General features: G+C 38.8%; 1 protein-coding gene across 1 annotated transcript; it reads right to left on the reverse strand.

Annotated features, from left to right (window-relative positions):
- Positions 1-8,768: 8,768 nt before the first annotated feature.
- On the reverse strand, positions 8,769-11,491 carry LOC145625313 (uncharacterized). Its single transcript, XM_081678371.1, has 4 exons — positions 10,504-11,491; positions 9,950-10,443; positions 8,947-9,169; positions 8,769-8,818 (listed from the first exon to the last, which is right to left on the reverse strand). Exons 1-4 carry the CDS (start codon positions 11,489-11,491, stop codon positions 8,769-8,771), a joined length of 1,755 nt encoding a protein of 584 aa, XP_081534497.1.
- Positions 11,492-11,802: the final 311 nt, after the last annotated feature.

Below are 11,802 nucleotides of genomic sequence, written 5' to 3' on the forward strand. Positions count from 1 at the left end.
GCATATGCCACAATGTTAATCAAAATTACGCACATGAAATACTTAGAACTTTTCGAGTCTCATCCACTCATTCTAAATCATTGCCGAAACAAATTCAGGAATTAAAATAGAAATCCTCCCCAGCGGAGTCGCCAAAAACTGTAGGGAATAATTTCAAGCCTTTAAATCCCACTAGCTTGAACCCCACTGTGATCATACACTAAAGTACGGTGGCGTCCAAAAGGGAAGAAGATAGAGCAAAAGAGTCGCCAACAAGTTTTTAAGGAACTTGTAAACCGTTCACGAGGTGAAGGTTACACCCCTTAACGATCCAAGAGATCGTCAACTCCATAAGGTCATGAACCAGATAAGGGTCCGGGGATGAAGGTACAAATCCAACCTAAAAGAGATTGAACCTGCCCTAATAATAGGCCTCTACTTTATTCTGCTCGTATTCATGTGCGCTTTCTGACTAACATACAATCAATAGGATTAACCCTAAACCTGTTTAATCTATGTTGGTTGAATTTAATGCACAAATAAACTATTATTGGTGATCACTTGAATTATAATCACAATTGGCCTAACAAGATTATTAAATATCTTATTAAGCGTGATTGCAAATACCAAATTCCCTTTAACCTGCAATAAAAGGTGATCAAGCAATAACAATATATAATAATATGCATATCAAGCAACATAATAAATAATCATGATAACTAATAATAATAATCATAAATGTTAGAAATAACATAGGAAACATCATACTTTTAATCATACTTGATATTAAAAACACCCTAGACATGATACTAGGAATACCATAATAACAATATAAACATGATGTCTACATCATAAAATCAATTAATCAATAAAGTACTTACTTGGATGCCTCGTACCTGTTTCTAATTACAAAATACACACGTTAGTAACTTCAAGGAAAATAATAAACAAAGAAATTAAATTAAATAATTGAAAGAGAGATTTGGGACCAAACCCTCAGAAATTAAAACCTTTCACGTCTAGGGCGAAGGCAACTTCGAATATGGCTAGGTGTATCAAGATCTTGTGAATGCGGAATTTTGTATTAAAAAGCAAAATAGAAAAGAATACTAAAGAATCAATGTTATTGATGATTGATGAACGAAAGATGATGAATGAAGAGAATTGATGAAGATTGATTAATAGATGTAGATGATGAAGATAGTTGATAATTGGTGTTGACAATCCGTCCATGAAAACGGAGTTTTTGATACGATATTTATAGAGAAAATCAGCCAAAAAAGATAATTTATCAAAACAGAGTCTGAAGACCACAGAACCACCTTGGCGCCAGCCCTGGCTCATTGGCGCCAGGACCAGTGGTTAGCGCCAGGCGCCAATGGCTGACGTCTGGCGCCAATCCTGGTTCCAGGCGCCAAGGCCTGGGGTTGGACGCCAAACCGGCTTTTAACGCGTTTTCGAAATTCTGATAAAATTCCCGTACTGGAAGATAAAATAATATAATTTCAGTCGAAAATGCTATTTGATCTAATTAAAACTCTAAAGAATCCTAATTGAATTAAGAATGATGAGAACCTTCTAGAATGTTCTAGAAGACCAAAACCATTCCTAATTACATTAGGAATGATAAATCATATTAGGCCCTCCCCTAGATCATTGGGCCGTACTTAAAACTCAAACCGGGCCCAGTTTAGTAAATTGGCCATAACTTCCTCAATATTCATCGGAATTGGGCTTATAATATATCGTTGGAAAGGTCTTTGCAAGCCCCATCCAACTACACCACTATTGGACCCATATCATGGACCAACCAAACTGGATTGGCTGTTTTCTTAAAATAAAGTTTTCAAAAACAGAGAGAAGAGAAAAGAAAAGAAAAGAAAATAAAACTTTCCGCAACACTAGACCTTTCCACACTTTCGTTTCATTCGATTATGATTCGACGTGAAAGGTACTCATCACTGGGTTTGGTTTTGGGGAGACACAAATGGGTGTCTACAGAAGCCCCCACTTTGACTGAGTTTGGAGAAATGCAAGTTTCGAAAACGAAAGTCAAAGTAACGATAGGGACGGAGAATGATTCAGAACGTTCTGCGATCCTAAATCAATCTTGTAACGCCGATACCTGCAAAACTAGCATTAGTTAAACAGATAAAAGAGTTAAGAAACGCGTATCTTGCACCGTCGAGCACACGTCTCTGAAAGTAACCGATCTGTTTTGATGACCTCCTGCAAGCTAGAGAATGTCATCCCGCTTGAAAACCGCTACGCCTTGTAACTGCTTCCAAATTAGAAGATTGCTTCGCCTGAAACTATCCTCTCCGCCGTGATAATATTCCACGTCCAAGGGAATACCATCGAAAATTATTTCTCTTGAAATAATTCTCATCCGCATTATGATCACGTTCCATGCCTCAGGAACTATGATCAAAGACAATTTCGCCCGAAATTACCTTCAGTTGTTTGTGACAACTTTCCGCAAGCTAGGGAATGATGCCGAAGACATCTTCTCTTGAAGTCATCCTCATTTGATGCGATAATCTCCCAAAGGAAAATACCGAAGATCCACGCCCGTCGATCTTTAAAAGTTCGCCTGAACTTTGCTTTTTTTTGCTATGCCTGTACGTCGGCGCTCTTTGCTCTTGAACCTGTATGTCGGTGCCTTTTGCTAATGAACCTGTATGTCGGTGCCTTTTGCTAATGAGCCAATGCTTAGGCGCTTTAAGCTTAGTGAGACGATCTTTTCATTAGGTCGATCACTTTATGTAATCAAGCTGATTACTTAATCATGTCAAATTGCTTAGAGGGGCTAACTGGCGTACCAAGGAACCCAGAATATATTGCAGAAGACTAGTACAACCCCAGAAGGTGGCTGGCTGCTTTGGCGTCGCTGAAAATTAATCAGCACCAGACATATGGCATTAGCGCCATGCGCTGAAATTGGCGTCTGGCGCCAAGCACAGAATGTGACGCCAATGCCTAGGGACTGGCGCCAGCACGGGAATCACTTTAAATTCCCGTTTTCAGTTCATTTCGTGCTCTGGTTTGTTGCGAACGCTGCTCGAAAGAAGTCGGAACTTCAATTGATCGTTGCTCATTCGTTTCTCAACCGAATTCGCTCAAATTTGTTGCAAATCAAAGCTCTTTTCATCCATATTCTCGATCTATGTAAGTTTTCTTCCAACTCACACCGGTTTTTATGAATTTTTGGCATATTCATTCACGAATTTCATGAGAATTCGAAACTTATAATGCTCAATTTGCTTTGTTTATCAAATTTTATGCCATGAAATTGTTTGTTTATGTTTGTATATTGCTTTGGAAGTAATTTGAGACTTGTTTGACTCAATTTGGCGAAGAAATGAGCAATTCGCCATTGTTGGACCTCCTAAGGTCGTGAAAAACAATGTGGCTCGTTCTTGATGTTTTTGCTAGCAATTCTTGTTCAATTTGTCACAATAATCACTATAGTGTTGCAAGAAATTGTTTGATTGCTTGAAAAAATGTTGTCATGCTCAATTCGAAGTTGTGCTCTGTTTTAGTACTACGTACTCTGTTTTTGCGAACATAGTATCATGCGGCTAGGCAAACCTTTAAATACTATAGAACCTTGATTTATGATGATTCTGCACAATGTAGCATGGCTAGACAACGAGGCTCAGGTTCACGGTCCCGAAACACTAGACGGGAGCATGAGCCCGTGGAGGACGACACTACACCGTCCACTTCGCTTGGTCAGTTCCCAGAGTGGGATGAGCAGACCTTGTTCTTTGCCCCTGTCCACCACATTTCTGAGAGGGTGAGACGGGGAACCGAGCCTGGAAGGACACGACATCACGGCTCTGGCTGCGATTGTAACACCCCAATAATTCTCTCTTAAAAACCTGTGAGAAACCTGTATATAACCTGAACAATTTTCAAGAGAATTACTGGTGTGCTACCGCCACGTGTTCAAACGTTAAGGCTATCTCAGAAATTAGCAGCGGAAAACCAAAACAGTTTTAAATAAACCTCAAAACAAAGGAATTAAATCAAAATAAGTATTACAAGATGGAACCATTAAGGCCCTTATTCAAAACCCAATAAAAGTAGTAAGTGTTTAAATTCAGAGTCCTAATAACTTCAAACTCAAAAGAATTAGCGTCAACTAAAAACAAATTAAATTAAATTCAAACTTTGCAAAATAAATAATATGGAAACCACCAACTCTCTACTCAAGATCCCACAACCCTGATGAATGCTGCATGTGTGAGAACCTGTGGTTATTCTGCTCCCCAATATTACAAGTGTAAAAATTGGATCGTCACAGGGTCATTGAAAGGCGAAGGCCATGACCAAATAAAGACACACACAAAAGCACGCAGTCAGCAAAGCTGAGTACATACAAGCTGCGAAAACGAATTGAGAAAATACCTAACATGCTACCAATATTCAAGCACAAGCATCATTAAATATAGACTCAATTCACGACTCGATTCACAAGTTTATTAAGACCTCACTATTTAATATTAACTGACTCGTTTATTTATTTCATTGGATTTAGCAATAGACAAGGTTGTCCAACCCATGTCCCATTCGGAACATCAATAAAGAAAATCCCCATGCCTCCTTTCGGAAACATCAATAAACATCCAACGACCACGGGCGCGACTCCGTGACCGTAGTTAGTATGAGATCTCACCTAACTCCTAGTTTTAGAAAAATAATATTTGAAAGAAGAGACTCGTAGATCAGACGGCCTCGAGAAAAGTACACGGCTAATACCCCATGTACCCCAACCCCTGATTGTCATTACTCCAGAAGTGCACCAATCTAGAGTTTTATTGCTCATCCATCTTGCACTTTACGTGATTTACAGGTTTAAACTTGGTGATGACTCATATGCATAACAATACAATTAATCCAATATCAATTCAATCAAGCAAAACAACTTTCCAATTTCAATTCTTGATTTATTAGTGGTAAGCAACATTTATTATTTATTCCATTACTACCTCGGTGTATAAACACCTTGAGTGCATAAGGCACCCCAAAACCTTAACCTCGTCTTACAAGACTTGCATTTCTCCTTTACTCATCCTGTTTACATAATCCTGAACGAGTAATTATTTGATCTTTACACCAATCACATACCTTTGCCTTTAAGCGCACCTTGCATAAATAAAGCACACATAATACTTGCATTATAAACTAGTGCACATCATTTGAAATTCACAATGTATAACCAGACAATTTAACCCAGTCAATCCTATACATGATACTAAGTTCTCGATCCGTCCTTAAACATGCACCTACAAGCAAGGTTTCGTATCTTGTACGTACCTTGTGTAAACAATCCGGTTGGCCACTTTAAAACTAGAAGTCGCCTTCTACAAAGTCCTCTCCTAAACCAAACAATTAGGAATAAATCAATACCAAAGCAATTAAAATTACAGCAATACTAAACTACTTTAAAACCTCTTAAATTACCAAAACAAAGTCTTTAGATTGTCCCCAAAAATCAAGGTTAGTAATATAACATCCCAACTTTAAGTTTACATGTTAGAATTATGAAAACATAGTGTTTTATATCAAGTTACAGCAACTTTAAAGTAGGTAATTAAATTTGAAATTTTGTTTTAAATATATAAAATAACCCCATAAGCATAATTACTTGAAATAGTCATTATATAGCAAGTTAGTGTGTTAAAAACCCAAGAATATATCAATTCAATGCAATTAGAGGCTTCAAAATAAAAGGTATAAAATCTGAAAATTCTTATTAAGATTAGAATATAAAGTTCAAAGCTTTTTCAATCACAAAATACCCACAATAAATATTTTATAGGTTTAGAAGCATAAAAACATGAAATTAACACTACTAATCCATAAAAATTGAAACTTTATTAAATCTGAAAATTTATATACAACCAAAATAATCATATTTTGACATACTTTGAACATAGAATAATTAAGTAATTTGTTTAGTACGTTATTAAGCCTTAAAACATGAAAAATCAACACTTTAAACCCTAAATTTATACATACTCAAATCTGAAAATTAATATAATACTTTAAACATGTTAAAACCCATAAATTTATAATCTTTTGTAATTTACACATAATATCAAAGCCTATTATCAACAATTTCCTAATTGAAAACGAATAAAAATTGAAGCTTTAATTAAAAATAACAAGAATAAGAGAAGGAGAAATAAGGGGAAGGAGAAAGGGAGGAGTCGAACTGCTGGGCTGCTAGCGGCGCGCGGTGGCTGCTGGGCGGCAGGGGCGGTGGCTGCTGGGCGGCAGGGGCGGCAGCAGTTAGCAGGTTTGTTTGTTTTTTTTTTTTTTTTTTCTTCTCTTCGTGAAAACAGTAGGAAAGGAGGAGAAAAAAAATGAAAGCTTTTCTTTTTTTTTTTTTACGTGAGAAGGAGGAGGAAAGTGAGGGTTTTTGAGGGTTTTATTTGGGCTTTGGGTTTCTTAATTAGATTAGGAGTAGTATTTGGGTTTTGGGCTATGTTAGAATTACTTGTAAATTAATAAAAATACACTAGTTTATTTTAAATCCTTTCATAAAAATAATTTATTTAATGAAATTGCCATAAATATAATTGTAAGAATAATATATAAATAAATTATAATTAAATTAAAATATGGGGGATTACAATCTACCCCTCTTAAAAGAAGTTTCGCCCTCAAAACTTAACCCAAAAACCATAATTTTCCAAAATCATTCAAACTTTTTGTGTTTTGTATTGCTGTAAATTGCTTGCTTCTCAACAAACATACTTAACAAATCGGACTTTGTACTCAATGAACTCATATTTGGCTTAAGTTTACATACTTTTATTATATGTAAACGCAATAATAACGCATAATGATAACCAAAAACATGCAAAAACGTGCAAAATCAAGCAATAAATGGTATAATTGAGGTAAAAGCGCGAAATTACATCGCATTCTTCTCCCCTCAAAAGAAAAGAGTTACGCCCTCGTAACTCACCTCGTCAAATAACTCGGGATACTTGTTCCTCATCTCTTCCTCGGCCTCCCAAGTAGCTTCTTCATATTCCTGATTAGACCAAAGGACCTTCACTATCTTCACATCCTTGTTTCTAGTACTACGCACTTTGTGATCTAGTATCTTTACTGGTCTTTCTACATAAGTTAGAGACTCATCTAATTGAATAGTCTCCGGTTGCAAAACATGGGTTTCACTAGGCACATACTTTTTCAGTTGGGAAATGTGGAATACATCATGCATTTTCTCGAACTCCATTGGCAAAGCCAATTTGTAAGCCACTTTCCCCACACGTTGGAGAATTTCATATGAACCTACATATTTTGCACTAAGTTTCCCTTTCTTGCCGAATCGCATAACACCTTTTGTTGGAGAAACTTTTAGGAATACTTTGTCCCCAACATTAAACTCATCATCTCTCCTTTTCAGGTCAGCATAACTCTTCTGTCTATCTTGTGCTGCCTTGATACGCGACTGGATTAGTCTCACCTTGCCCACCATATCCTCAATGAAATCTGTTCCCAAAGTAACCCGTTCACTGTAATCACTCCAGCAAACTGGACTTCTGCACTTCCTTCCATACAATGCTTCAAAAGGTGCCATCTTGATGTTTGCATGGTAACTGTTGTTGTAGGAGAATTCGATCAAAGGTAGGTGATCCTCCCAATTTCCTTGGAAATCTAAATCACAAGCTCGTAACATATCCTCCATGGTTTGGTTTGTTCTCTCAGTCTGACCATCTGTTGCAGGGTGAAAAGCAGTACTCATCTTCAATGTTGTCCCAAGGTTCTCTTGCACTTTTTGCCAAAACTTGGATAGAAACCTCGAGTCTCTATCTGACACTATGTCCTTGGGAACCCCATGCAACCGAACTATATTCTTCACATAAACACTTGCTAGTTGCTTCTTTTTCCAGGTCTCTTTGATAGGAATGAACATCGCTGACTTAGTAAGTCTGTCCACAATCACCCAAATCGTGTCATTCCCAGAACGAGTCTTGGGTAGGCCTGTCACAAAGTCCATGGATATAGAATCCCACTTCCATTCTGGTATCTCCAAGGGTTGTACTTTTCCCATGGGTCTCTTGTGATCTATCTTCACCTTCTGGCACGTTAGACACTTGGATACAAACTCAGCTACCTCTCTCTTCATATTCGGCCACCAATAGAACTCTTTCAAGTCCTTATACAACTTATCTCCCCCAGGGTGAACTGAATAAGGTGTATTATGGCACTCCTCCATGATTTTTCTTTTAACATCCTCACACTTTTGTGGTATACACCATCTCTCCTTATATCTCAAGCTCCCATCCTCATGAATCTTGAATTCAGTCTCCGCACCACTAGTCACACGATCCCTAATCTTCTGAAACGACTCATCCTCCAGTTGCCTTTCTCTAATCTCCTCAAATATTGTAGGTTGGATGGTTAAAGCACTCAGTAATCCCTCTAACTCTCCTTGATTGATAACCTCAAGGTTCAGTCTCCTCATATCTTCACACAACTCATTGGCCACATTTAAAGCATTGACATTATGACTCGACTTTCTGCTAAGGGCATCAGCAACTACATTTGCCTTTCCCTCATGATACTGAATGTGGACATGGTAGTCTGTAAGATATTCCAACCATCGACGTTGCCGCATGTTCAAGTGATCTTGGGTAAAGATGTACTTTAGACTTTTATGGTCCGTGAAGATCTTACAAGAAACCCCGTACAGGTAGTGCCTCCAAATCTTCAAAGCGAATACAACAACTGCAAGTTCCAAGTCATGGGTAGGGTAGTTGACTTCATGCTTCTTTAATTGTCTCGATGCGTATGCGATCACCCTTCCATTCTGCTGTAGGACACATCCCAGACCATGCTTCGAGGCATCACTATACACTTCGAATCCTTCTATCCCATCAGGTAATACCAGCACTGGTGCAGTGGTTAATCGCTCTTTGAGGGTTTGAAAAGCTGACTCACAACTCTCGTTCCACTCAAACTTGCTCTGCTTCTTCATAAGAGTAGTCATGGGTCTGGCTATCCTCAAAAAATCCTTGACAAACCTCCTATAATATCCAGCTAATCCCAAGAAACTACGAACATCAGTCACATTCTTAGGTGTAGGCCACTCACTCACCGCCTTGATCTTCGCAGGATCTACGGATACACCCTCCTTCGAAATGTAATGCCCCAAAAATGCAACCTTCTCCAACCAAAAATCACACTTAGAAAACTTAGCATACAACTTGTTCTTTCTAAGAGTTTCAAGGGTAGTTCTCAAGTGCTCAGCATGTTCTTCCTCATTCTTCGAATACACCAAAATGTCATCAATAAACACAACTACAAACTTATCCAAATACTCATGAAACACTCGGTTCATCAAATCCATAAATATGGCTGGTGCATTGGTTAACCCAAAAGGCATGACTGTAAACTCGTAATGTCCATACCGAGTTCTAAAGGCTGTTTTTGGAATGTCTTTATCTGCAACCTTCAACTGATGGTACCCCGACCTCAAGTCAATCTTCGAAAACACACTTGCCCCCTTTAGCTGGTCAAACAAGTCATCTATCCTAGGTAAAGGGTACTTATTCTTCACATTCACATTATTCAACTCTTTGTAATCAATACACAGCCTTAAACTTCCATCCTTCTTTTTCACAAATAACATAGGTGCTCCCCAAGGTGATGCACTGGGCCTAATGAACCCCTTGTCTAACAACTCCTGCAATTGAGCCTTTAGTTCACTCATCTCAGTCGGTGCCATTCTATACGGTGCTTTGGAGATAGGTGCAGCTCCTGGAACTAAGTCAATGGTAAACTCAATTTCCCTCTTAGGTGGCATTCCCGAAATATCTTCTGGAAAGACATCTAAAAACTCATTCACAATGGGCACATCCTCCATCCGCCTATTCTCACTCATACTCAAATCTTGAACACAGCAAAAGTACAATGGACATCCCTTATTCACTAGCTTCTTCACCTTCATCGCAGAAATGATCCCAAAACCTTTAGGCTTCCCTAACCGTCTATAGGACACTTTCTTACCCAAAGGATCACTCAGTTGTACCCTCTGCATCTCACAGTCTATCTTAGCCTTGTATAAGCTCAGCCAATCCATCCCCAGAATTACATCCAAGTCCCCTAGGTTAAACTCAATAAGATCTGATAGAAAGATAGCTTCTCCTATTTTCAAAGGCAAGCCTTTGAATATTTTATCACAATGAACAAGTTTGCCCGTAGGCAGACTGACTGACACATCAACATGACTCGATTCAGTTAAGTTTAACTTGCGCACAAGAGAAGTAGAAATGAAAGAATAAGCTGCTCCAGAGTCAAATAGAGTGTTGACAGAGATAGATTGGATAGAAAAAGTACCGGTAACCACATCGGAGGACCTCTCAGCTTCTCCCTTGCTCATCACAGACAAGCGGCCAGGAGTGTTATTTCTTGCCTGATACCCATTGTTGTTGTTGCCTGAGTTGTTGTTGTTGCCATTGCCATTGCCATTGCCAGACCTGTTGTTATTGTTGCTACCATTTCCAAACTTCCCATTTTGACCATTTCCCTTGTTCCCCTGGTTATTGTAATTGTTAGGCCTCTGCTGGGTGTTCCCGTCATTCCCACTGTTTCCCTGTTGTCTCTGTTTGGTGTAACACTCATACTCCCTGTGTCCCTTCTTGTTGCAGAACCTGCAGGTCACCAAATTTCCATCACAGTCTCTCCCAGGGTGGTTCCTTCTACAATTCTTACAGTGGTAGGTTCTCTCCCCATTGTTAGCATTGGAAGAACTACTAACATTCTGGTTACCCCTATCAAACGAGTGTCCATTCCTAGACCTCTTGAAACTACCCTGGTTCTCAGATTTCCCAAAATCCTTCCTTTTTTCCCCAGCTCTAGCACTCGCACTAGCAGTCCTAGTATTCAGATGGTATAGATGGGCAGCTCTCTCATACACCTTGTCAAGGGTTTTGAAAACTTTTCCGGCTAGGTCTTTCTGTAACTCGTCAGTCAACCCCTGCTCAAACCTCTGAGCCTTCAGCTCTTCAGTTGGTACTACCTCGGGAGCAAACCTAGAAAGGGTCATAAACTTATTATAGTATTTAGAGATTGACATGTTTCCCATTGCCAGGCTTATGAACTCTTGAGCCTTCTGTTTCTTCAGGAATGGGGGGTAAAACTTGTCCCTCAAGGAGGTCTTAAACACTTCCCACCCAAAGTCAGGTTTGGCCCTAACGGTCACAGCATTGTCTCTCCACCATATATCAGCCTCGTCCTTAAGGTACATAGCAGCCTGATCCACTTTCATACCCTCAGGACAGTTGAGTGCCACGAACAACTTATCAAACTCCCGAATCCAGTTTTCTAGGAAAGTAGGGTCAGCACCTCCCCTAAAAACTGGTGGTCTAACCTGGGCCAGCTTTTTAAACATTTCAGCTTGGGGGTCGACTTGGTCTCCCCGGTTTTGGATCACATTTTCGGCCAATAAACGAATAGCATCAGCTAAGGCAGCGTTCTCAGCCATTCTAGCTCTACGCCTGAAATAAAATAAATGTGCACTCCATTTTAAATGAAATCCAAATTCTATTCACATATATTAATTGAATCACAATATCATATTTATCACATAAATTGGTTCAAAAGGGTACCTTGAGATTGCACCCCCTTGTCCCAAGCAAAATATCACACAATATAAGCACGATTCATACGCAGGATTAAATGATAAAAAAAAAAATTCCCATCCCGCGATACTCTTATTAAGTTCGATTATAAACAAAGAGATTTTCCCAGAAAGTATATGATTACAAAAATTAAACTTGCTCTTGCTCCCAAATA

Source organism: Chenopodium album, chromosome 3 (genome assembly GCF_948465745.1).
Source record: "Chenopodium album chromosome 3, dcCheAlbu1.1, whole genome shotgun sequence".
NCBI classification, from domain to species: domain Eukaryota; kingdom Viridiplantae; phylum Streptophyta; class Magnoliopsida; order Caryophyllales; family Amaranthaceae; genus Chenopodium; species Chenopodium album.

Excerpts from the sequence above, each read along its gene's own strand:
- LOC145625313 (XM_081678371.1), bottom strand. The coding sequence starts at position 11,491 with ATGGCTGAGAACGCTGCCTTAGCTGATGCTATTCGTTTATTGGCCGAA. Across the intron at positions 9,170-9,949 it reads GGATCATTTCTGCGATGAAG|GTTGCATTTTTGGGGCATTA; the intron begins GTGAAGAAGCTA and ends TGGTTGGAGAAG. Across the intron at positions 8,819-8,946 it reads GTTTGAGTGGAACGAGAGTT|CAGAATGGAAGGGTGATCGC; the intron begins GTGAGTCAGCTT and ends TGTGTCCTACAG.